General features: G+C 41.9%; 1 protein-coding gene across 2 annotated transcripts in view; it reads right to left on the reverse strand.

Annotated features, from left to right (window-relative positions):
• Position 1: 1 nt before the first annotated feature.
• LOC117811788 (leucine zipper putative tumor suppressor 2 homolog) overlaps positions 2–26619 on the reverse strand; it is a 55513-nt gene continuing 28895 nt past the window's right edge. Inside the window, exons 1-8 of one of the 2 annotated variants that reach the window (XM_034682259.1) lie at positions 23924–24196; positions 8967–9635; positions 6533–7195; positions 6290–6412; positions 5889–6035; positions 5045–5557; positions 4713–4817; positions 2–4238 (exon numbers count right to left, since the gene is read on the reverse strand). In XM_034682259.1, coding sequence (XP_034538150.1) covers positions 4056–4238; positions 4713–4817; positions 5045–5557; positions 5889–6035; positions 6290–6412; positions 6533–7195; positions 8967–9602 — 2370 coding nt within the window. In that variant the 5' untranslated portion in view covers positions 9603–9635; positions 23924–24196 and the 3' untranslated portion in view covers positions 2–4055. Of the gene's footprint in view, positions 4239–4712; positions 4818–5044; positions 5558–5888; positions 6036–6289; positions 6413–6532; positions 7196–8966; positions 9636–23923; positions 24197–26619 lie in introns of those variants that run through there. The other variant, XM_034682258.1, reaches the window with a different exon arrangement.

Genomic DNA, 26619 nt, shown 5'->3' on the forward strand with positions numbered 1-26619 from the left:
ATTTAAGGTGTGACAACTTGTTCTTTAATTAAAAACACAGTCATTTGTACAAGAAATGTACACATAAAAATATACAAGAACAACTACTTTATGAGTTACTGAAGACACACAAGTAAACATAAAAAAGCACACGAGAGGATGAGAAAGAAATGCCACAAAAGAAGAAGAAGAAGGTGTTAACGTTGCTTTGGTCTAGTCACAGTGGCTACATTTGAAATAGATATTTTGTCTCAATTAAAGACAATGTCACTCTGTTATACTATATAGTGTTTTACATATGTACAGAGAAAATAGTTATGCAACAATGAAGACAACTGAAATATGAGGAGGAAGTTCACGATGCATAAAGTACTTTCAGTGTGGGAGTTAGTTTGGTTTATAACACCTGTACTTGTTGCTAATCTGCACTTGTGCTGCATCTATGGTGAGTGGTAACAGTCTATGTCTAGTTTACAACTTGAACATGGTTGAGCTAACCCAACATGTTCCATTCAAAGTCACTTTCCAAGGCTTTATATAGTCTTTTTTTTCACAGTGCAGACTTTTTGATATTTTACAAAAACTCTCAAACCGCATTGAAAGTGGTCATGTCATGCGAAATATCGATTGATCAAAGTTTCTGAAAGGGGTTCAACTGAATTTCCTGATTTAGGAAACATGAAGCTTTCCTGTTTTTGCATCAGAGCTGACCTCAACTTGATGTAGAAGTCACTCATACAACCCATTTCATGCATTAACAGACAAATGACGTGCACAAAACCCAACAATGAAAACATGAACCATGTGTGATATTATGATACTGATGATCAAATGAAAGATCAATCAAAATGGAGAGACAACAGAGCCCAAAGTGAAAGCTCTCAGCTGTTATAACATCTGTAAAGTTTGGTCATTAGAGTGTATGTTTGTGTCACAAGGATTATATAATGTAAACATATTTGTCATGCATTACAGTATTAGGTGCACTCTCTCTATGCTGCCGCCTCCATTTACAACTGATCCATCATTTGAATTGCTGTTGTGTGATAGATATATTTATATATATAGAAGTCTTTATATTTTGTATATTAAACCCACACTTATACCAGTACTACAACAAAATATCTTCAGGTGCTATATATAAAAAAATATACAACATCTCCTCCATTATATAGATTTCCATGTATCTATTATTCACTGATATAGACTCTTTGTAAAATAAAATTTCTAAGCCCCTTACTTCTTTTTCAAACATAGAGACCCTCCATGCTCAGTGTTATACACAGCCCTGCATATAGTGGGAGAAAACACTCCAACCCACTGTTTCAAATGTCAACATGCTCCTCATATATTCACCAAATGCACATTGCGGCCATTTTCCTCTGACTGTGTTCCAAGTTATAAGAGATATAAATGTGCTTCTTGTCCAAGAAGCAAATGAACTAACAATTAGGAGTGAAAATCTGGAGAGACATTGGGCCATATTTGAACAATGGTACTAGGCTATCTTACCTAGCTGTGTTAAATACTTGGTGATACTTTGTTAGCATTCATAATTGGTAAATTTATCTCAGGCTGGTCTTGAGAGTCTGGAAATAGTTACAGTAGTTGGGCACAGACATGAGCAGCCTCTGGACCTACTGGACCCCAACAATTTCTTGTTAGCAAAAATGGAGTGAAGTCCTTTAGGATGGGACAAGAACCCTCCACATCAGGTCAGGGTCCTGCTCACCCTGTCACGATTCAAATTTGCATTACCCCCTACTATACATTAGGCCTAACTTAAACACGCAGATAATAACAGCTACCATCTAACAATATCTAACGCTAGGACTCAACTACTTCTTTGCTAACACTCATTTAGCTTTGAGTAAGCTAGGAAGTTTATTCATGCTTACAATACGTTAGCACTGTGTTCGCTAGGAATTAATACCTAGCTAACTTCACAGTCGCTAGGAATTTACAAATTTCCTCTTGTATTATGTAGGAAGTTAGTTTCTAGCAAGAAACTAACAATTTACACCTCGCCAATGGATTTGTGTGATTTGTGTGGGGAGTTTATTCCTAGCTAAAATGAAGTTAGCTAGCAGTTTACACCTTTCCTGCTGCATAGTTTAGCAGGCTGATTCCTAGTTAACATTTAAGTGACACAGCATTTACTCTTTTTTATATATTGTACAACTGTAACACTACCAAACAGTATTAGCTAGACAGAAGCTAAATGCTGATGTTAGCCACTGTAAAACATCAACACATGTTGTGTCTTGAAATATGGACTAATATGTATCCCCCCACATTTTCACAACTGATTGCTTTTTCAGTTCCTGTACAATCAAGAATGACAATACAGCTTAAAACTTGGAGCACAGTTGAGCATTTGGGCTTTAAAGCCTGATCATACTGTTAAAGGAAAATGGCCGCCTTGTAAATATGGTCATTTAAGGGCTTCAAAGCCGACCTGCCTTGAGGACATTTGCGTTGGAGCTACTGCATCTGCAAACTCTCATTTTACCGCCATCTCAGCAGGCTTCTTCAGAAATCTGATATAACAAAGACATGCAGTCATGCCAGTCTCATTTCCTGTATAGCAGTCAGTGAAGATTATAGTCTATGGTGAGACTAGGAAGACTCTAAAAGTGTTAATTTGGCTTTAGGCGGCCAGAAGCTAAATAAAGAGCATTAATGGGAACAAAGGGGAAGAAACGGAAACTCTGAATAAGCATGCCTACAGTTCAAACACTGGCTTAAATCTCTCAGTGACGTCACATCCAAAGTAAAAGAATATGCTCCATTTTTAGATTCCTGATACTGACTGCTGAGGCGCTTTTCACTGATACAAAAATAGTTGAGTGAGAAGCAGAGTTAGAGATGGAGAATGAAAGAGAGAGAGAGAGAGAGAGAGAGAGAGAGAGAGAGAGAGAGAGAGAGAGAGAGAGAGAGAGAGAGAGAGAGAGAGACACAAAGGCAGAAAAAGCTAGACAAAGAGGGGAACCAGCAGCCTCCTGGTCACATCTCCAATGCTACAGTCTGCTTTCTATAGTGCTACATAAATGTTAAATGGAAATGTTAATGACAGAGCTTGCTGCATTGTTTACATGAGTTGACAGATTGATTTAGTGTGACTATTTGTGGTCAAGAAAACAAGAGCAGCTTTCAAATGAAGCATTTCCTCTGAATGCTGGGTTGCCTGTGTCCTCTGCGGTTTGGATGGAAAATGACAGAATAAGAAGTCCGCATGTAAGGAACCCAAGAAACTAAAGTTCAAACTTCATGCTGATTTACTTCTCAGGATGATGGCTGTATCCCAAACTAAAGTAAGAAGGAAAGTTGTGCAAAATGACACCTTGTTTCCCTTTGCCGATGGTGAACATTGCTACTGCATTTCTCTTGGGGGTAAACAGTCAAAACACTGCCATGGAAATTCATTTCATCCTGTTAAATCTTGTGTACTGCAATAAGTAGATGATCCTCTGATGGTGTAACATGTTGTGATATTTTCCCTTTTGCTGTAACTTGGAGGAGTAGTGTGTTTATGTTGGGGTGATGATGTCATCCTTTAGAGCCAGCGATGTGGGTGGTGATAATGTGACTGTTGTAATGATGCATCGTTTAATGCATGCTGGTGGCCGGCTTTAACCTTGTGTGCTACCCAAGAGCAGGTGTGACGCGCTTGGACTAGATTGCTGTGCAAATTGTAACTTTTTTTTTGCATCATTTTCCTTGTTGGTTTTGGATACCCTGATCTGAACATGGTGTAAGAAGGAAACACACTGTTTCTGGAAAGGAGTCTTTGTGCTGGCTTTGTAGTGGAAAAACCCATTAAAAAAAGCGCCCAGGGGGAGACACCTTATAAGGATTTATTGGAGTGCTTAGTGGAGCAGGAAGTAAGAATGCACCTTTGGGAGATCTCCCTTTTGACAGTGACAAGTGGCGAGTGCTCGCTTAGTCGTCCAGGTAACGGCATCTTGAAGGTAGTGCAGTATTTGGCCTGGAGATCCACGTTTGGTTTTTTATTCTCAGAGTGTTTCCATGTTCCTGTGCACATAATACTGTAAGTCTTTGATTGTTTTTTTTTTTTAGATCTCAGTGGCGGTGATTTCCTCAAAGTGGATGTCGTTGCTGCCACTGTGGACCTCGTACTCCTCCATGTCCCTGTTCTCCAGCTCAAGACTCAGCTCCCTCATCACCCGCTCAAGATCCCGGTTTCGACGGTACATCTGGATGTAGTTCTGCTGCAGCTGTTTCTGGTAGCGGATTACCTGTGTGGAGCAGGGTACAGTGAATAAGTTCGTATGTTGGGAAGATCAGGATGAGCTTTGAAAACAGTCTGATAACCCCAAAATATAAGTCCATGAAATTCATGAAATTATTCCAGATGTATGCTGATCATATCATACTCTCTTATCATAGTAAAAAAAAAAAAAAAAAAATCTGGATGTGTTGCAAAAAAAGCAGAGCTCCACTTTTTCATATTATGGCAGGAAGAATTCATACAACTCTCTAATTATGAGAGAATCAGCTCTCACTTTCACTTAAAGTCACAACCTGTATCTGATAACTGTACAACAAAGATAACCCTCTTTTAGAGTGGCATGAGGAATAAGTGTAAGTTGTGTACTATTTTGTTTTTTACTCTTTGACTTCTTTAAAAATAAGGACACATCTGTAATATTATTTAAACTAAAACAAAAGAGAGAGTGTATGGAAAACAAAATCCTCTCTTTCCTTTTTACCTTTTCCTTCTCCTCATGCCACACTCTCCTTTCGTCCTCAAAGTGTGAAAGTTGCTCCTCGCTCGTCCTCCTCTCATACATAAGTTCAGCCTTCAGCCGGTCCACCTGAGAGGAAACAGGTAGAAGAAATGTAAGACACTGCAATGTTTCAGTGCTGGAAAAGAAAGCTCACTACCAACAAATTTTGAGCAGTAAAAAATTGAAGGTACAAAGCAGTATACGACAGAAAAAGTCAGCTAACATACAGGTGAACTGTACTGAAGTATGTTGCTTGAGTATATGTTGTTACTGTTTACTCCTTCTGCCTTGGTTAGCAGTAAATAAACTTGTACCTGTTGTCTGAGTCCCAGCACTGTCTCTGCATTCTGCCTCTGAGCCTTTGCTTCATCACTCTCTCCTCCCCACACCAGATGAGTCTCTTCTCCATCGCGGTACACACAGGGGCTGGGACCTCCTCTTCCTCCCATACTTCTACTTTGTTGAAGGGAGAGGCTCATGCACTGGCCTTTCATGGTTGCATTTCCGGATAGATGTACACTGTGGTTGGACAGAGTGTCACGCAGACGGACAGACTCGTCTTCTAAACGGCCCGCTTTCTCTCGGAGCAGCTCGGCTTCGCTCTTGCGCCTCTGGAGTTCATTCTCGCAGACTTCCAGCTCCAGTGATCGCGTCCTCAGGGCCGCCTGGGCCTCCTGGGATCGTGCCTGGCTAGCCTGCAGTTCAGAGCGGGCCTCTCTCAGCTGAGCCTTCAGCACGACAATGTCTCCGGCTTTCTGACTAAGCTCTGACTGGATCTCCTTCAGCTGCTGCTTCAGGAGGGAAATCTCGCCTGACTTCTGACAAACCTGAAGGGAGTGGAGAAAGAGAGACAGAGAGAGGTTAAAACTCAGAAAAACTACAGAACACACTGTCATGGAGGCAGACTGCAACCAGACAGTTTGAATTTGGTTGTTCCTGAAAGACAAACTTCAAACAGTTTCATGCTTAGAAGCTTTAATTAGATTAATTAAGCCTAATTAAAGGTGTTTGAACACCTTGTTTTGGAGGTAATTTATGCTTCATTAGTGAGTCATCAGTGGAGAGAGGTTGGAATCCCTCACATTATGCAGATCTAATCACATCACAGTCTGCCTCTCTAATTGCCTGACACCTTTCCAGTGGCTGACTCTCTCTCACCTCCCACTTTGTCTCCTCCAGCCGTGGCCCCAGCTGAGTCTGCTCCCTCTGGATGCTGGCACACCTCCTCTCCAGTGTCTCTCTGTCCTGTAACAGAGAGGAGACGTCCTCCTGCAGCTTCTTTTTCTCCTGCTGTAGCTGAAACACCTAAAAAGACACAAAGACCCAGTGTGTCAGACTCTCTTAAACACCACAACAGATGTGTTGATCTACAAAAACACATAAACCTTCAGAGAAAAAATCTTCAGACTCACACCTCAAGTATGAGACTAGTGATCCAAATAGGTCAGCCAATTTTGGAAAAAAGAAAGAACTCTTGCAATTCTAAACAATGCTTTGTTTCTTTTCGAACATCTCTGTTTTCAAAATTTCTTGAAAAGGTTTTTCAGTGTTTGTTGTACCTGTAACTGTAACACTTGCTGTGCCCTTTGGGCCTTTTGAGAAGCCTGCTTCATCTTCGATGAACAGCTCTGTCTCAGCTCCTCCATCTCTCTTTCACAGCGACGCTGCTTCTCCTCGTACACCTTTCAAAGCAAAAGAACAGGCGAATGATTTCCTTGCATTTACTCTATATGAGGATGTTAATTTGGTATTTCACAGGCAGGTTTGGTCAGTGTGTTCAGGTGAGTGTCTTGATGTCTCACCTGGCAGATGGCTGCTTCATTCTCATCCAGATTTTCTCTGAGCTGCTGCAGCTCCAAGTCTCGCTCCCTCAGCTTCTCCTCCAGCTCCCTCACCACCCCCTCGTAGCCCTCCACAGGTGGTGGCGAGTGTCCACAGGACCCGCTGTCTGACAGGGGCTGCCCGCGCCCACTGAGCGACCCTGAGCCTGTGCTCTTACTGGATGAGGAACGTCCACTGTCTGAATTAGTGTGATTATGGCTCCCACTCCCACCTGAAGTGTTCCGACCCAGACTGGAAATAGGCTCCAGCTGGCCACCAGTGCCTGACCCGGAGCTGGAGCCCTCACTGGGGGCCAGACTGTAGCCTGTGCTGCTGTGAGTAGGGAGGCTGGAGAGGGAGTTCCTCCCTGAATCTGACATGGAGCAGGACTGGCTGCTCCGAGCATTTCGCCCTCCACTGAAGGAGTTTCGCTTCCCATCAGAGCTGGAGCTACTGCTCCCTCCATTCCCGTTCGTGCTGTTGGAGCTGTTGGACCCTCCAAGGGGCAGCAGGAGGTTGAGGCTGGCCTGGCTCTCTGATAAACTGCTGCCCCCTGGCCTGGGTGATAGGTAGTGCACAGAGTGACGGTTCTTGGGGACGACAGGTTTGAACGCTGTAGGACGGATCAGCACTTTCTCCATGTTCTGAAAGTTAAAAAAAAAAAAAAAAGTATAAGTGATTGATAAAAGCAAAGCTGTGCTAATTAGCAACAGCTGAATAAAACTCATTAGTAAGGGGTGAGTGATATGCTGGCAGGTCAACCCTCCAGGCTCTGATTAGTTTAATTTGGTTTAATTGATATTCATGGGCTTCATTAAGCAATTTTCTTAATGATTTTCCTATCATCGAACATACAGGGCCAGCCAAGAGACGGGGACAGTGACAGAGAAGAGGACAGAGGAAATCTGATTAAAGGACTGAGAAACAGAGAGGAGGAAGAGGAGGGAGAGGAGGAGATGGAGGGAAGATGAGGGGGGTGAAAGTTCTCACATGTTATGTAAGCATTTTTCTAAACGATCTCCCTCCACTTCTAATAATCACGTCACTGAATATAAGTGAGCTCTGATATTGATCATGATGTCTGTGCAAGGTGAGGAGCTGTCAGGCAGTCGGGCCGCTGATTAAGTTTCCCGGCAGATCGATGATAATAAATAGCCAATTAGACAGCTGTGGCGATCTGCTGTAAAACGTGGGCACATGCTGCAGAAAGACTCATGGGTACAGTCCAGGAAAAGTCCTTGCTATGATATTTAATGTCACATGGTTTAATACTGAGCTTTAATTAAAGAAGACATTTACCTATAAATATCTCCAGGATATGGAGGTGTTGGGGTTTCAGTATTGTGTTCAAGGGCACTTTAACACTTTCACAAAGTCAGTTTTTACCTTCCTAATATTATTTTCAAAGCCTGTTGTATACAGAAGTTTTGATTCAAAAACATGAAATTACAGTTTGAAGTATTGTGGATTTTTGCCTTTTTTTGTCACATTCCTATGAGAGATTAAAGTCGCTCCCCGCAGACTTTATTAGTGAGGTCTTGGAAGTCTGAGATGTGACTGGAAGCTCAGTAAAAAGCTTGTAAGTGGTGCTTGAGTTCAGATGATTTTGTCAAAGATTACTTCAAACATCAAGAAAAAACTTTTACAAAGTATCATAAGTAACTGCAGAAAAAAGCATGTATGTGCTGTAACATTTAAGAGTCGATGTTTCACAAAGTATTATCTTCAAAAAGCGAGATCTTTGAAATCGAAATTGAAACCCATGCATCATTTTCTAAAAGTGTGTATGTGTGTGAAAGTAGTCTAGCTTTTCTATACTATGGGCCCCTTGATACCAATGTGTAGAGCTGTTCCAATACAAATACTAATATAAAAAATGTCTCCTATATTTCCTATGAGGTGGTATCACCCAATAAGCCAGACTATGTGCTCATCAGATACGTTGGAAAAATCTTTTTTTATGATGCTTCTTCTCCACTCCAAAAGAGACATCAGCTTTAAAGTTATTCTCTTCTTCTGTCATGGAAGTTAAATGGCTGCCATCGCTGACTATTGTTTTTGAGTATCTAATTTAAAGTCAGCAGACAAAAGTATAGGGGCTAAAGTGGATGTAGCAGGTATGAGGCAATGATTCATAAAGCAGTAAAAGGCAGAGGAAGCATGGCCTGGGGTCAAGCCTCAGGTAACCAAACAGGGTCAGCAGTATAGGCTTTAAGCTATAATTACAATAACAGTCCATAGAATTGGATTTGCCTCATTATCATCTGATATACAAGTTCAGGTTTCAGAATCAGTACTGGAGAGAATATGATGACATCAAAACTTCTCTTACATTTAAATCAATATGATCCTGCGTACCTGCAAGAAGATAAATGTTTCAGTGTACAGATTTATCGGCCTGGCTTCTCCTCTTACCTTCTCCAACTGTCCAGACACTGGGATGAGTTTGGGTGGAGGACCTCCAATGTTGCCGTTCATTGCCCTGTTGTCCCTTTGGTCCTCAGAGTCACTGCAGGGGCTCGCAGCTGGCAGCACCTGGTTCTCTTTCCAGTTTCCAGAAACCACCTCATCTCCCACATGCCCATAGTTCCCATTAGTGATACCAACGCCACCTACTGCCCCAGTAACCCCTCCACCACCACCACCACCTGCCGCAGCAGTGTTACCCGGCCTGGGCTGTTTCTTGGTGGGCAGCGGTGGAGGTAGAATCTGGGCCTGGGGAAGTGTTTGGTTGCTGATAACCAGCAGCTGCTCCAGGGAGCTTGTGCTACGAAGGGTGTTATCCTGGAGCCGGAAGCAGCTGGTGGCCGGCGTGGAGCGGCGTGCCTTGGCGGTGAACTCGCTGGCAGCCCGGCAGTGTCTCTCCTGGTACGTTCGGCCTGATATGAGGCTGCTAACGGAACCCATGGCTGTCCCAGAGCTGCAGGGACCACAGGGTCCAGGGCAGGGGCCGGAGGGAGAGTGGGACGATAGCGGCCGGCACTGCTGGATGTCGAGACCTTGGTTGGGGTGGTCAGTCACGGTGACAGGAAGTGCCTGAACCAGAGCCATGGCACCCTGACGGCGTCAGACACACCACACACTCTGAGAAGAGAGAGAAAGAAAGAAGACATCTTAAGTTCAAGTGTGATAATTACACATGATTAAAGGAACAGATTTTATTTCATATTTATAAAAGAAAAACTTAAGTCTCATTGCCCATGATGTCACAACCAAGTTAATGCCCCGTTAGCCTTCTCAAATGTGATACACTTCTCCCAAATAATTTATTCCAGCTTCTCTGACTGATTTATAATTCAAGAAATTGAAAAAAAAGGCACGCACTATGACCCACAAAAGTATGCTGCACAGACCTCGTAGGTGCTGAGAGTTGCAAATGTGAAACGTGTTTAGCATTTCAGAATCAGAATCAGCTGTATTGGACACTTATATGTACACATACAAAGAATTATTTGTACAAAAACTAAACATGAAAAATTACACAAACATGTACAATCCTGCATTAGATATGAAACATTTCAACTTATATATACAAGAATGGGTAAGACAAGAGTGCAATGTTCCATGTGTTAAGAATATGTGAAGAGTCTTAAGGGGTTTAGTGGTAGATGGTTTTTATCATCACCTTAAAATTCTAATTAAGTTTAATTTTGTTCTAGTTAGGTCAAACAAGGTGCCACAAAGACTGTCACCTCTGTATCAAGCAGCAACTTCTGGTGTAGAAGAATCAACCTAATGCAGAACTCCAGAAAACTGCAGTTCCTTGAGTGTCCACTTGAGGCTGGCTCCTAAAGCCAAGGAATCCCCATAGGGTCCCATGTTAAAACGCCCATTTTGACAGCAGAAGTAAACAGCCAACAATTTCAGTCTATGTGGCTCATTACTTTTAGTGAAAAAACTGAACAGGGGGGATTTTTTTGTGACCCATCCATTTTGATCACATCAAGGCTAGAAGTTAAGCATACATTTGCATGATCAAGAGCACAGCGAGTTTACTGACAGGTGGGTGTGTTGTTGCTGTTTGCCAGAAGGATGTGCTATGGCCTCATCGCCACCTCTTTGCATGAGTGTAGGCTGATGGAAAGTTAGATTGAGTCAGCATCACACCTACTTCAAAACAAATAGGGGGGCATCACTGAGACTGATCATGTTTTATTCAGTCTATGCTCTGTCAATGAGGAGTAAACCCTTGAGCTACACCGACGCCCCTTAAGAGCTAGTGCTTATTTTTTATTTGCAACAGTAAAATGTGACCGATTTATCTTTAAAAATCAAGCTTAAAAGAATGTAAACATTCTTCTTTGCGACAAGAGGGCCAAATCATTTATTGATTTTATCCCTGTTCCACTTGCAAACCTCATTAGCTGCGGCCACTTTAGAGCTGTTTATCTGAAACATTTCTCCTTGGGGAGTAGGTCCCCCCCAGTAAAGTCTCATTCATCATTAAATACACTCTTCATCGCATGTGATGCTGATGCTAATTGTCAATGTCATTAAGGAGTCTGGAAGAGAGAAAAAAAAAGGAGGATGGATTTAGTCAGGACTCAGGATGAAACAGACACAGGGAGACAGAATGAGTCACGGTCATCACCATGTGCAGCTGCTCTGTGATTTTCCTGAACGTCCCCGTCTGAACCTGGTGAGCAGTCATCTGTGTTGTGTTTCTAAACGGGTTTGAAAACTCATCCCTTCACCGCTTCATGATCACAATGCTCACACTCCTATCAAAACATCACTGAAGGCAGAATCAGAGCCTCACTTGGTCTGTGCACTATTTTTAGGATGAGAAATGTGGATACATAATATTAACACAGTAAGAGGCAGCAGATTAAGTCTTCCATTTGCAGATAGCATTATCAGTGTTAGATGCCCCCGGGGGACAGAGAGGGGACACATCCTCAGCATGTCGTGCCAAACCCAAATCCGTCTGGCCAAGTGGAATAATCCGTGCCAGCTATGGCTGCACTCAGTCTGCCAGGACTCAAACAATAATACACACACAGTGCAGTGAAAGTAAATGAACATCCACACACACGTGACGATACAGACAAAAGAAGATGAACAAGAGTTTTTGTCCCCCCCAGATTATATCAGATTGCAGTTTACTGCTGGATGCATCTGAAGTATGTGTGATGCAAAAACTTTCACATTCACAAACGAAAACATGACTTTACATAACAACAGCATCAACTCTGAGAGCTAAATATGCTCCAAACGAAGCAGCTGACGGGCAGTCCAACAGACCAGAACACTTTAACAGGGCGTTAAAGGCTGAGACGTGTGTAAATGATAGGGATTCATAATATCAGTAGCATAATATCAGATATAAAAATGTCTGCTGATATGTACAGATGATAAGGTGAAGCATATTAATGTGCCGCAGTGTGCTTCATCATGTTGGCTGTGTAGAAGTTTTTCCAAGTGTCAGAAACTGACAACAAAAAAAAATTGCTGTTTGAAATGTTTGTGGAGCACAACTGATGGGAGGAGCAGCAGAACAACACTCCTTTAACACTTGCAATTTTACTGTGCATCTTATAACTGTCATTCTGAACAACTCCAAGAGTTTCCAAAAAGTAAGAATGAAGAAGTGTCATTCAACAACTAAGCTAAGAAATAAAGCAGCGACAACCCAAAGATAACAGAGCTTCACAAAATAATAATTGTATACATTGCTCTCAATAACCAGCCTTTCACCACGGTGGAAGACGCAGGCTTCTACAGGCTAATGATTGGAGCCTCACTAAGTTAATTCTCAGGTGAAGCCTTCAATCACATAAAGAGGCACCTCGCTAATGCTTCTTGTATTAGCTTCACCCTGGATATGGAATTAAATGTTGTTTGTCTTGTTTTATGTCTGCTTTTAAAACAAATATACTGTCACAATGAGCGTTAACAGGTAAGTTATAGTACAGGAGAGACTTGGTGTTTTTTACAATTTTAAAAAGTGTGTTTATGTTGATAGTTGCCAATATGATTTTGAAATATTGCCATATTGGATATCCAATGTGATGCATCCCTTGTAAATAGATCTATTTGCCTTATCATGAAGGAAGGCCAAAATTTCTCCTCGGTCTGCAATGTGTTCAACTTGGTTGTTCGCCCACCATGTGAGCACTAACTGGGACAAATATCAGAGGGGTCTAACTCTTAAACTGAACACATCCATTAAAAGGTAACATTAGATGAGGTGAACGGGACTCCTGCAGGAATATTTATGTTGACATTTCAGTCTGCATTAAGCTCTCCTTCTCAGAGCTTTTTATTGTACACACCACAACATGAGAATGTGAGGCAAATGTCACAAATATTTACATCACTGCTGTTATCACCACCACTTATAGTTTAGGACACTTGTTAGTGACCTGCAACTAGAAAAGCACTCACATCCTGCCCTTGCCTGGATTGCAGGACAGGATCTTGCTCCTCAGGCTGCTCTCACATCTGTTTCCAGTAACTGACATTATTTCCTGATTCTAAAGTCCAGCTTGAGAACGATACTAACTGTTTTGCCACAGTGTCAACAGGTAGAGGCGAAATTAGACAGACTAATGTATTTGGATTGATTTTATATGACGTATTTGCTGTTGAGCGTTCATCACCATAGTTATGGGGTTTTGCCCAATCAGAATTAAGCATTCAACACAGTGGAGTGAAATAATACTGACAACATGTGCTGATTCTACCAGTGCCTGGAGTTGAACAGAAATCTATGAGGTTTGGTGTTGTTATTTATTGATGAGAAAGCAGCATGGTTCAGTTTCAGGCAGTAAAATGGATTCTGACTAAGTCTGAGTCTTTCTTTGAGTATGTGACAGGGAGTGAGGGGGACTTTCAGAATAATGAGACACTTCATGAGTTTACATGAGTCAAAGAGATGAAGATATGTGTGGTATGTGATCACTTCCCATGCCAAAATAATCACGCCTCACAACCTCCTTTCACCTTTTATCCACCCGTTCCCACCTCTTTTCCTCTCCCAGCCCTGACAAGGACCTCTCAGGCAGGGATAATAGAATTAACAACCCCTTGAGACCGTCAACCATGACCCCCCAAGCTCTAACCCTGTGACCCCCTGATGAGAGGAGGGGAGCTGGCCTGATTCTCTCCTCCCACCCGTGACCTCAAAGGGTCTGGTTTTGTTCTGGCTACTCTGGCAACAAATCCCAAAAGCTAATTTTCTCCCTCTGTAGTTGCTCACTGGTTGTTTCTTAAAAAGTTATTGAAGCCCTCCTCTCCTCCCACTGCATTCCTCCGACAAAGTGAAACTACTTTTACCATCCCTCCATCCACCCTCACCTCTGCCTCCACCTTCCTCATTACATGCATCCTTTTCTGCTGTCAGCAGCACAAGACAGGAAGAGGGAAAAAAACAGTCACCACTAAAAATAGAAAGTATCTCAAGTGCCTGAAATCACTCTGATAGTCTTTCATGAGGCGTTCTCTCGGCGAGGTATTTGATTCAGTGTTCAAAAATAACTCCAATAGTGTTGCGGCAAGCTCTTATGGGGTCAACCTGGGGCCACTTTACACCACATCCTGACACTCTAAAACTATTAAATGATGCTGAATGGCTTAAAGCAGCCCCATTGCCTCTGACGGGAGCTGTGAATACACCAAGGGGGTTGTGAGAGTTTGCCCTCCACATGCCACCAAGCGGCCCCCGGATGAGTTTGAGCAGGACTGACAGAAAAGAGAGGTTCCCAGGTAGCTTTCTAACAAGATCCAGAAGTGGGGTTTGTGACAGGGAAATAATCCCGTTATGATAAGTCTGTTAATAACGAGGGAGAGAGGAAGCCCATTATTCTGAACCAGTAGATCGCGACTCCCAATCACACGCAACCTCAGAGCTGTTCCGGAGACTCTGCTGGGCACAAGACAGAGTAAGAGAAGTGAAAATCCAGGAGAAGTGGGTTTAAGAGTGAGAACACAAAGGCAACTGGCAGGAGGAGGAGGAGGGGGAGAGCTGCTGCTGGTGGTGGTGGGAGGGTTTTAGGGGAATTCCAATACCAGGTAGTCCAAAGAGAGGCACCAAAGAGGCCTGAGATCTTGGGAACACTGGGCAACTATAATCCTGTTTAGACACTGTTTGGCAAGCACACTGAGGTTTGAGCGCCTTAAGATCTTCGAGCGGGAGAATAAAATGTGAAGGCAGACATCTCTTCCTAAATCTTAACCATCTCCTCTACTGCTGAGCAATGAAAATGTTACTTTTGTCAATTTTCTTTTCTCTTTTCTTATCTTTCTCATTCCATATGTCTGTGAGATGTTGTAGCGATAAGAGACTTTGTAAGAATTGACAGCTTAATCTACACTTCGGTCTTAAGGTTAAAGAAACATTTCAGTTGATTTTAAAGCTTCCTGTGAAAACAGACTGCAGTGTCTCCAGGCCTGTAAAACCAGACAGGTTGTGAGAACAAGTTGTCAAACTTTATAACTGCAAGAAAACTAAAAGTAGATTTGTTGTGCTCAGTTATGTCGAAACCTATTAAAACTGGATTGTGTACAAACTTGCAGGGAAAGATGTCAGCTCCTGTGCTTGGTTTTGGTGAAAGATGCAAACAAATAATATATTTCAAGTCTATTGGTTTGGCTTACAACTTACTTCAGTGGTATCTTTAGCTACGACAGGAAAAACATACAAAATATGGTAAAATGATTTGTGTTTCTCTGTTGCAACCAAGCGGCAACCTCCGGTCTCAAAATATGAAGCCCATGTGGAAGTGTTATAAACTGCAATTCATCAAGAATTTGCTTGAGGCTGGCTGCAGAAACACCGGAAACCACATAGACACCAATTCAAAAATGGCGATCTTTACAGCATTAATAAACATGTTTACAGCCTGGTTCAAAAAACGGCTTGGCTGTACATAGCTAATTTCTCTATTGGCACACACTGTACGGGGGGTGAATTTTTTTCTAACGCGATGGTTCAGAAGATATTAAGATTAATAGTTTCGCCCAAATAAGGACATGACTGACTTGACTCCCGGTCGGGAACACATAGCTGTTGGCTAGGAGGCTCAAACCCAGCCTCTTTACGTCACACTATGCCTGGTTGAGTTTGGCATTTCCAACATGGCTGCCGCCGACAACTGGCTTCATCTTGTGTTTGCACCGTGTAACCATGTGAAACTGTGACCGTATTCTATTTGTGTTGTTTTGTGTGCTTGTGTATTGTGACTTATTTTGTGCTGCCGTCTTTGCCAGGTCACTCTTGAAAAAGAGCTTTTAAATCTCAATGAGTCTCTTACCTGGTTAAAGAAAGAAAGAAAGAAAGAAAACAGTGCTCAGGAACAGATGGGTGATGTCACGGATCCTACGTCCATATTTTATAAAGTCTATGGTTGCAACATGCTCCCAATATTCTGATACCTCATACCATCATCTCTAAATACACCCATGCATTGGTTGAAGCACATTTTGAACTTACAAACAACTGCTTTTATTAAATAAGTCATAAATAATCCTACTCTTTTTCTACAGCTTGTCTATCGAATGTAAATAACTTGTGAAAAAAAACAAAATTAAAGCACCTCCACATTCATCTACTAGTATGCTAAGCTGTGCTAGTAAGCATATAGATCTTTTCCCCTGAAAGAGGCTGTCTGCTATGGGTAAAATAATCTGTTATGGGTGTTTAGGGTAAGTTTACATGTGCAGTTAAGTCAAGCTGAGGTTATAGCTTGGACCTTTACTCGATTAACCTTTTACGTCACATACCATTCCCCCTATGTTTGTCAAAGCTTGATTTCTGAGATTTCATTATCTTGACGGAAGCATTTTTCGTGTAGGGGGTTTTGCACCCTTGAGACCAAATGGGAAGTTCTCATTATAAATCTGTAATAGACAAAGGTGTATGCTCACTGGAAATAACAATGAAAAAAGGTAGCAGAGAGCATGGATCTAGCTCCTTGCCTTCTGGAAGTGATCCCTTTCACCTTCACATAGTGATCTATTGATAATATTTATAGAGTGGTGCTGCAGGTTTTACTATTGGTCCTGAAAGACTGCCATATTTTTAGGGTCATCCACCTCCTTCCCCCACTTTCATCCCTCTTTCCTGTTCCTGATTATTTTCACCCATATCCCTTTCCTCTTTACCTCGCTTCCTGTGCAGAATTATTGCTCCACTGCTCTCCTGTCCCTCTTTCCTTTTCCATCCCCCCCAACTCCCTGCACTGGTATCTGCCCCCTTCTTATACATTAACACAGCAGCGTGACTAACTGAGGGCAAAGCCAGCGTGAAGAGCAAAGCAACAGGTGGAAGGTATAAAATTGTCACACCGGGGCAGGGAAAGAACAGGGCAAAAGTATCAGGATGTGAGTGAAAATCAGAACCGTTCATGAAAAATGCTGTTGTATGTCGTTTCTTCTTAAAGGGGTGGTCATAAGAGTGACAAAAACAGTAGAGAAGAGCAGAGTTTCCATCATTGAGCAGGATGTTGTTCAAATACTTTGAGCTTGTTCAGACCAGACGAACTCTCCCACTAAGGTAAACACAGTCTGGGTGGCCTTGATTAATCCTGAGACCCGTGATCTTAGTGGATGGAGAGAGTGAGAAAGAAAGACAGACAGACAGATTTGAAGAGAAAATCCAAGGCTAGGTGAGTCACAATAATCCTCCACGTCTGCTAACAAAAGAAAATCCACAAGTACAGGCAAGGCAGCAGCACACTGACACATATAATACCTCAGCAGGGCAATCAGTCTACACCTAATCTACCATCCCCCTCATTTGTCATGCATCTACCCACTGAAACTGCACAATAAAACTTCAAACAGGAAAGAAAATGGTATTGGGATGAAGTCAGCCGACTCCAGTGTAAAATGAGAAAGGGCTTTTAATGTTTTGCCAGAAGACCTGAGGTTATAATGTGCCTCCATTCCAATACAATGACTGTCTGTCTGTCTGGAGGGGTAGCTCACTGTCACCTACCCCCACATGGACTGGCTTTAAGGTCTCGCAGTTTGTGTGTGGAAGTCTGTGTGTGAGTGTTGGAGATTGCTGAATGCATGCAAAACCCACTGAGGTCTCATTAACCCGTCGCCTCAGTGCCAAGTCTCCTTTCACTCAAATCAGGGTGATATTGTTCTTTTTGGCAAACTTACATGGTTGACATTGTAGCTCAAGAAAGTTGTGAATTCTTGCATCCATGCCTTGCAGCTATCTGACTTCATTAAACCAAGTTTTTCTGTGATGGCATGAAAAGAGAAATAAGGTTTCTAAAAAGTGAGTCTGTGTCAGAGTAATTGGCAGCAGATCCTCCCACAGTTTGTTTTTTTTCTAATCTTCTTTCACAAAAACTTGTTGCTGTTGCAGATTTAAGCTTCAGTTTGGAAGCATCGCAATGGCAGCTGAGGCCCACATTTTTTATGCAAATGAGAAAAGGAAGGCAGGAAGAAAGAGAAAGAGTTAATGAATAGGTGAATGAGTGAGTGGATTTTAGATGTGTGAGACGGTCTGACAGCGGACAGGTTGGCTCTTTAGCATCTCAAAGCATCTGGCCTCAATTCAGACGTGAGGGGCTGCTAGAGAGTGGGGTGACCAGGGACTGATTTTTTTTTTCCATCACACTCATACACTCACACTTACACACTCACACACACACTTACAACTGCAGAGAAACTCCCTGTGGGGGTTGACAGGGAGAGCAGCCAGCAATCTATTGAAATTAGATTACATGAAAGTAGCGACACAGCCTTGTGAAAACACTGTGGTGATATAGGGACACTATCTGTCAATCACAGGCACATTTGAGTGTCTCGTTTGAAATGAAGTGTCCTGTTAGTTACTCTCCAGAGAGAGTCTGCAAACTAAACTGAAGAAGGTCACACAACACATTTTATCCAGGTATAATCCTTCTATGAAAAAACATATTGAGTTGCACACATTAAGCCACACTGTTTGTTCTTAATTATTAAAAAATTAAAAAATGGGCTGTTGTCTGGATGTCACTCTTGTTTTTTAAGTAAAGCCTCTCGCAGTTCAGTCCACAAGTCCAGCATCAGTGCGTAGACATACAAGTTAACATGATAACTTTGAGGTTAAACAACATAAGTAACATCATGCACTAATGTACATTAAGAAAAAAGACAACAAAAGATTTTAAGGTACCTTATTTAGTAAAACACTTGTTTTTTTCTATAAAATATTCTTAGGGATCTGGCAAAAGCCACAGTTTGACTATTCAAACACGTCTTTACTGTAAATATTGAGCTGCAGCTAGCAAGCAACTGAGCTTTGAACAAGTATGATAGCAGCTAACATGCTCTAGTGTCTGGACCAAGCAACCTCTGGTCTAAAAATATGAGTCCAATGCAGAAGTGCTAAAAACTGCAGTTCATTGAGGATCAGCTTGAGGCTGGCTCCGGAAGTACCGGAAACCACATACACACCAATTCAAAAAGCCGATCTTTACACAGAAATAAACATGTTTACAACCTGGTACAAAAGACGAGTGTAGTCTGGATAGCTCATGTCTCTATCGGTACACACTGTAGTCGGGTGAATTTTTTTCTAACGCAGCAATTTCGAAGATATTGAGATTACAAGTCTTGATTGACAGGTGGGAACACTGTAGCTATTGGCTGCTGGCTCAAAGCCCAACTCTTTACGTCACAATCGCTCGACAGCAGCAATATGCCGACGATGATTGGCTTCAAAATAGTGCTTCAGAAACAGATGGGTGACGCCACGGATACTACATCCATATTTTATACAGTCTATGGGCTGGACACAAGGGGGGGGGGGGGGGGGGGGACTAGAATACCTTGTCATAAAACTTAAATAAAATATTTTAAAGTATTTCTGACAATCAGAAATTGAATAGCTGTATTTTGTTTAAATTGTGAAGGGCAAAAACTCAAGGTTAAAGCAGACCGGGAGCATCAAGTGCATCTAATGTATCAAAGAGAAGATATCAAAATCTTTAGATATCTTCTACAAAATACTGTTCTTTAATTTATGAAAATAAGACAAAAGCAATAGTTCAACTTTTAGTAGTTGTTTTGTTACCTATTAAGCTGTTGCAAGCAGGCAGTTAGCTAAGCTTATCACAGGGATGCTAGCAGCTAGCATGCTCCAATGCCTTGGTACTGGGAAAAAGGAGGGAAAAGCAAAAAAGGGGGGATGCAAAAACATAAACAAGCACACTAGCCTCATAAATAAATTGTCTTGGTTAATGAGTAAAAGGGTTGAGTGGGACAATGTCTGGGTGCAGTAACTTCCTTGAGTCTCTACGTGTTAACTTCAAAAGAGTCTCCTTTAAAAGTTAAACCAGGAACTTTTTGATCCAAGAATGGGTGAATAATTTGTTAATAAGACTATCGATCTAACCAGATATTTAGTGCTAGTTTTACCCACTTGAAAGTTTTGATTCTGAAAGCTGTGGAAACATTTTTAACAGCATCAGAAAGCATCACATTTTCACAGCACGTGCTGCTTCACAGTCAGCTGGACCAAGAGGAAATTGAGGTAACAGTTTGCAAAAAGGGAAAGATGGCTGACATTCCTGGTCTTCTCCAAATGTTAGATTTTCCAGGAGTATTTCCAGCCACTGACAGTTATCCAGTGGCGGTCAGTGGTCAGACCCGCAGACACTGGAAATACTGAGAATACCAGTGGTAGAGACACGGGGATTAGCCTGGCCAGTGGACTACTGTTTGTCAGGATCAATGCCCAGTCCAGCCTTAACTCTTTGACTTTGACTTAAAACAATTATTCCTGGTGCAGCTTTGATGTCTTATCAGTACAGGAGCAGCTCGTTTGTCTCTGGCACGATGTTTACTTCAGCATATTTTGGAAAATCCAGGTGCTCAGGCCACTCTGATTTCTCATTGTCCCAAATTTGGAAAGAGAAGTCACGTTTTCCCTCCTAAACTTTGCTTCCTTCCCCCCTGCTGCTTTGGCTGTGGAAGGCTATTGTTTCAGTTTAACAGAGAGCAGACAGCACAGAGAAGGGGCCTGTTATCTCACTCTGAAAGCAACAACACTTTGACTGACAATGTGACCCACAATGTGAGGGAGAGCGAGGAGGGGGCAGTGACAGGAGTCTGAAATGTGGGAGAGCTGTTTTACTTTCTTCCAGGCTTCAATGAGGAAAAGTAGGCCAAGATAGCTAAAATTTCTCAGCAAAGGTGTCAAAGCTTTATTTTGAAATCACTGATCAAAGCTGAGGCAGAAAATAACACACACAATGCTGCCCCCACACCCTGTGCTCCTAAAAACAGCCAGGCAAATGAGTCCCTCAGCAGCTATTACATAAGCAGCTACGCCTTAGTTTTAACTGTGCCAGCCTCGATGTATGATATATAATTCACTTCCACTCATCTGAGAAAACATCCAGCATGGCAAACAAGCACATGTGTGTTCAGACAAACTGTGCATGCCGCTGTCAACATGAGGAAAATAGAGTGAGGGGGGAGACGGGTGTGGAAAACTCTCATTCAGCAAACTGAAGAGAAGCCAGGCCGACTTCTAATCTACGCTGTCTCTCGCTCTTCCTCTGGTTCTTTCTGTCTTACCTTCATCTGTTTACCTTTAATGCCTCTCAAATAAAGGCTTTAGAATAAATACCTTGCATGATTTTTAACTCAATAGGAGGTATGGCTCTGATGATGGGAAGTAAAAGTTGAATCTGAATCAAGGTTTGAATCTTTTATTGAATATGTTTAGTCTGTTTGAATGAAGACAATAGAAACTTAATGTTTGATCTCATTCTGTATTATACACCCTCTCCTGACTCATTTAGGAGAGGTACAAAAGTTAAATTCTCCTCGTTCATGTCATTCGTCTTCTGTCAACACCCATTTTCAGTAAAATACTTCTTCTACGTGACCGTGCCTTTCTCAAGTTATCAAAATGCCACCAGTTCTTACTTTATCATGATAAAAGGCAAGGCAAGGCAGCTTTATTTTTATAGCGCATTTCATACACGAGGGCAACTCAATGTGCTTTACATTAAAACATTAAAAGCATTGGAGACATTCAGACAGGCATAAAAGAACACGATTAAAATGACAAATATAATTAAACAGAAAAGAAAAGGAAAATTAGAAATATATAAAAAATTACATTAAAATTTTAATTTAAAGTGGGTTAAAATGAGTTAAAATAGGAAGGCAGTGGCAAATAAAAAAGTCTTAATCTTGGATTTAAAAGTTAGAACAAGTGTTTGAGAACTATTTTCTCGCCTTTTGCAGCTAGTCGCCTCCTTTTAAAATGACATTTCAGAGCCGTTTCATTTTACACCTACAGTTTGAAACCTGCAGGTCAATACAGTCATCAAATTCAATCAATAGTCCATTCAAGGCTGGACTTTTACAGCCCTGTAACGTGTCACCTTCAATGTAAATGTCTCAGTAAAGTGTAATTGTGGGAAGATGTTGTCCCTTTGCTGAGCTGGTATAAGAGCTGGTAGTAGAGGCATAACAGGCAAAAGTGGATCACTGCAAAACAAGCCAGCAGGGCAGAACGGCACTTTAGGGGAGTCTGAGTGTATACGTGTGTTTGTTTACACGTCATGCCTCTCATGCTTCCATGACACCACAACGTAATGTAAAATCACACATGGGACAAAAATGTAAAACCTCTGTAAATTATATGTAATGGTATCAGGACGTGGTGATGGTGGAGCTTCATTGCATCACTGTTGCAGACACAAATTAGGCTAATGAGATAGCTTTGTCCATCACCAGTTTTTCCTTCTTTACAGAGGCCTTTAGTGTCCAAAATACACACTACACTATCTAAGAGAGATGTGAATTGAGAGATGTGATGAATTCATTGAATGCAGAGCTTTACATGTTTTATCATCTTGGACCTGGGAAACAAAGATAGACATCAGGAAAAGCAAAGGAGAAAGAGAGCAATTCAAGGTCTCATTACCTTTTATTTGGAGCAATTAACAATCTTTACTACTGCACTGAAACACACGCACACAAAGCATGAGTCAACACGGCTGGCAAGGGTTACATCTGTGACCTGCTCAAACACGTGACTCACGTATACCTCATTTGTTTTGTTCAGAGCAGATGAGGTAACCCACCTTCTCCATCTATGACCACACTCCCTCTCTCCTCCACCACTAAGTTCAACTTTACGTCAACATTTGCGTCTCGACACCTGCCCGTTTACAGCCGCAGTGTTTATAGAGTCAAACGTCAGTCCTATAGCTCTGCCAAAAGCCAGACGTGGTAATTACAGTCTTCATCCAATGTGCGTTCAAACGAAACCTTAACACGACACCATCACACACACAGCTACCATAGAGGCAGGAGAGAATGGACGGGCCTGTAACCGCACTGATTATAAACGTATCTGCTGACACATAACAAACTTGATGAGGAACTACAATATGCGGCCCAGGGCACACAAAGAGTCTTGTAATTATACGCGTGGGGAAGACAGAAGAGAAACAAGAGCAGCCTGTGTCTCTCAAAGTGCTCGCTCATCAAAAGAAACACAAAGATACTCTTTGAGTTTTCTGCATGAAAACATGTTCTGTAAGGGTCAAACTTTGAAGATGCAGCTAATGGTCTACTGGAAATATATCTGCTGCCTCATGCTCTTTCTTATCTTCGGTGTGAGTGTGTGCAGACAGATTAAATAACACCCCCCTCCTCTTACTCCTCCTCCTCCTCCTCTTTCTACTTCTTCTTCTCTCCTCCAGGGCCAACTGTCCAAAGGAAAGAACAGATTTCCTAAAGGCTAAAATTTCAAATCAATACCCCCAACAGACTGGAATGAGCAGATTACCCAGGATCAGGATTAGGAAATCTGGGCTCTCTCACACCACCAAAAACTCATCATCCCACCTCCTAAAATCCAAGATAGCAAGTGTGTGTGTCCCTGCATGTGCAGGCCAAATATCTTAGGGGTCATTTAGAAAAGAGGCACGGAAATTAACCATGCTACTGCCCTTCTCACTGACAAAATCCAACTTCAGTAAATACTTTCATATTAAATGTAGTGTTTTTATTAATCTGTACGCATATTACTACTTCAATCTGAGCTTAATAACATTTAAGAAGTCTTCACAAACTTCTTCGCCCTGTGGCATTGCTAAACTAGTTTTCAGTCCTGTTAAAATCAGTGTTTCCACGTGATTAGGCCCGCCAAGCAACTTTTATCTTCAACTCTTTCCGTTACACACCTTCCATTATTGGCATTTCTGTAACTGACACCCTCTTAAGTGGCTTCACACTGATTCAAGCTGCTCATGAAAACAAAGTTCCCTTCAAACAAAATCATGTAAAAGAAGCCAAACTGGAATAAAAAGCAAAGTAAAAAAGAGCCTAAGTTTAAAGACATGCTCGTATTTCATACACGCTTCTGCAGACACATGCACAAACACACATTCTTCACTCACCCCAGTGAGAGCCCTGCATCGCTGCCTCCACTTGTCTCCGTCTCTCGTGGAAAAAGAGAAGTAAAACTCACTCCAGTCTCTTTCCAGTCGTCTACCTCGTCTCTACAACACTCCACCTTCCTGCTGCTAACTCCACGCTCAACCAGGACTTCATATCACGACACTTTCAAATGGAAGCCCCCTTATTTTTCTCTCCTCTTCTCCTCCTCCTCTTTGCTCCTGTCTCTTCTCACTTCACTCCACTGTTCCTCTTCTCAGCTTTCCTTCCCTGCTGTCTGCCTTAGCACCGCCCCTCCTCCTCCTCCTCCTCCTCCTTTTCCTCATTCCTCCCTCCCCTCCCCTCCCCTTCCCTCTCTCATTTTTGTCTGCCAGCCCCCCTGCTTCTAGTTTCCCTCTTTTTTAACACACTACTCTCCTCTCCTCCCCCTACTCTTTTTTAGCCGGAGCTTCTTCCATCCCCTTCTCTTTCACCCATATTCCCTGCATCAACATAATCCTGCACCAGTTTGAACGTTATTCCTGTTTTGGGGGTGTTTGTAAAAGCAGAACGGCCCACATTTATCAGGGGAACACCTCCTTTTACTCCCAAATTTAAGCATCTGTCCTTAGGCTTAATAAAATCACAGTTACACTGAATTATGCAATTATCAAACAACAACGACTACATCAAGAGCTGCAGCAGCTTCAGAGAAAGGGGAGCCAGTTCATTCAGATGGGGTAAGTTACGTAACATGTTTCTGCTCATCGCTGCACACTCCACATGCGGTCTTGTGCACATGAAGGTGAGACGGTAACAAAAGCAGGGGATGAATGAGGGGAAGGTCAAAAGAGGAGTGCCTGGAAACGATCTTTGTGTCTTTGGATATGTGATGAGGCAGTTTGATTGGAGGTAATGACACTGAGAGAAGTGAGTCTGAGTGGTTTGAGATAAACACACTGATGTTAAACAAAGGAAACAAACGTTGATAATCTGTTTCATCCAGTACAGCGGTTTCTAATCTTTTTGGCATGTGACCCCCTCAAATCACAGAGTATGTCCTCAGGGTGAACATTTCTATCAAGAGATTTCTTTCCTCTCAGTATGCTCCTCTTAAAAACTGTGTACCTCCAGTAAGATGAAGTAGGAAAAGGGAAGAAAACCCCCAAAGTTTTCAAAAGCAGGAGAACATGAAGATTATTTCCTGTAAGAGATTTTTGGGGGCTTTTCGTCTTATCAGCTAAGACAGCCAAATAGAGACAGGAAATGTGGGAGTAGAGAGCAGGGGAAGATGCAGCAAAGGGTCATGGCCGGGAGTCCATCCTGCGACTGCTGCATCAAAAACCAGAGCCTCTGTGCATGGGGCGCGCTTTAAGTGCCCCACCAAAACGGCGCCTCTGCTGGGCACTTTTGACTTAGTAAGTATCAAATACAAACAAAAATGTTTAGCACTCCTTCTGAGAGCTCAAAGTGATGTTTTGTTTTGTCCAAAGTGCAGGCAGAATGTGAAGGGTAGAATCCAGAGGGCACTATTTTTTCAATTATGTTAAAAAGGAGCAAACCATGCAGCAAATCATTGCTTTCAGAAGCTAGAATCACCAAAGCTCTGCTGTTTTTAGCCGTTCTAAAATTGGCTCTGAGTCTTCCAGCTTCAGCAGACTTCAGACTAAAATAACCAAAGAACAAATGTACTAATTTCTAATGACCTTTTGTTGAGATATCCGTGGTGCCCAGAGGTTAAATCCTCATGGCTGGTTTGATTCCCTGACTTTTCCTCTGGCAGTTCCTTGGACATCAAAATTAATTTCTATAGAACGATTGACTTGTCTTTTAATTTGACCGAGACTTCAATCCTTCCCTCACTATGATTTCTTTTTTTTCTTTTTCTACTAAAAGCCTACAATGACATTTGTTATATATTTTTTTTCAGCATACATACATTTTATCAGCTTAAAGGAGTTCTGTGTATAACTGCCATGCTTTCACATCAGTCACTTAAGGCTATCAGAAGCCCTCAGATCAGCTGTTTAAATTCAAGACATGCTGCAAACTCAGGTGTTGCATTGAAAATGAGGAACAGCAGGCAGACATAGAAACTGAGTTAAAGCTAACATGCATTATTTTATATTTGGTAATTCTTGCACTTTACATTGTTATTGCAGTGTTGAACAATGTAAATATATATATAAATATATATATATATATAGAACAATTTAGTAGCTCAAGGAACATAAAGCAAAAAGAAAAGTTGCAAACTACAATGATATTTCTAACTGCTAATATAATTACTAGCATGCTAGCACAGAAATTCACAATAGTAAGCATGATAAACCCAGCTTCTGTGCATTCGCATGTTGACATTTGAAACCCACAAAGTAGTCTGATTAAAGCTCCTGTGAGGAACCTTTAGTTTGGGTGTAATTTGGCACCCCCTGTGGACAAAGTTGTGCATCTTATCTCTTTGAGGATCTTGTCCTGTTCATGCTTCTTAAATCTCATCTTGCTTTCTTTTACAGTCAATTCTGTGAGTGATAGTAATATTTTTGGTGGAGAAAGTAAAATAAAAGGCTTTAGTTTCAGCGTGGTGTAAACACTTAAACTGTGGCACCATTTACAGGCATCAAACATCTCCATATCTAATCATCAGTCTTTTTTTTTGATAGTCTTGTTTGCCTTTGTGGGTCATGAAGAAGCATCAGTATTAATTGCAGTCTTTTTC

Source organism: Notolabrus celidotus, chromosome 4 (genome assembly GCF_009762535.1).
Source record: "Notolabrus celidotus isolate fNotCel1 chromosome 4, fNotCel1.pri, whole genome shotgun sequence".
NCBI classification, from domain to species: domain Eukaryota; kingdom Metazoa; phylum Chordata; class Actinopteri; order Labriformes; family Labridae; genus Notolabrus; species Notolabrus celidotus.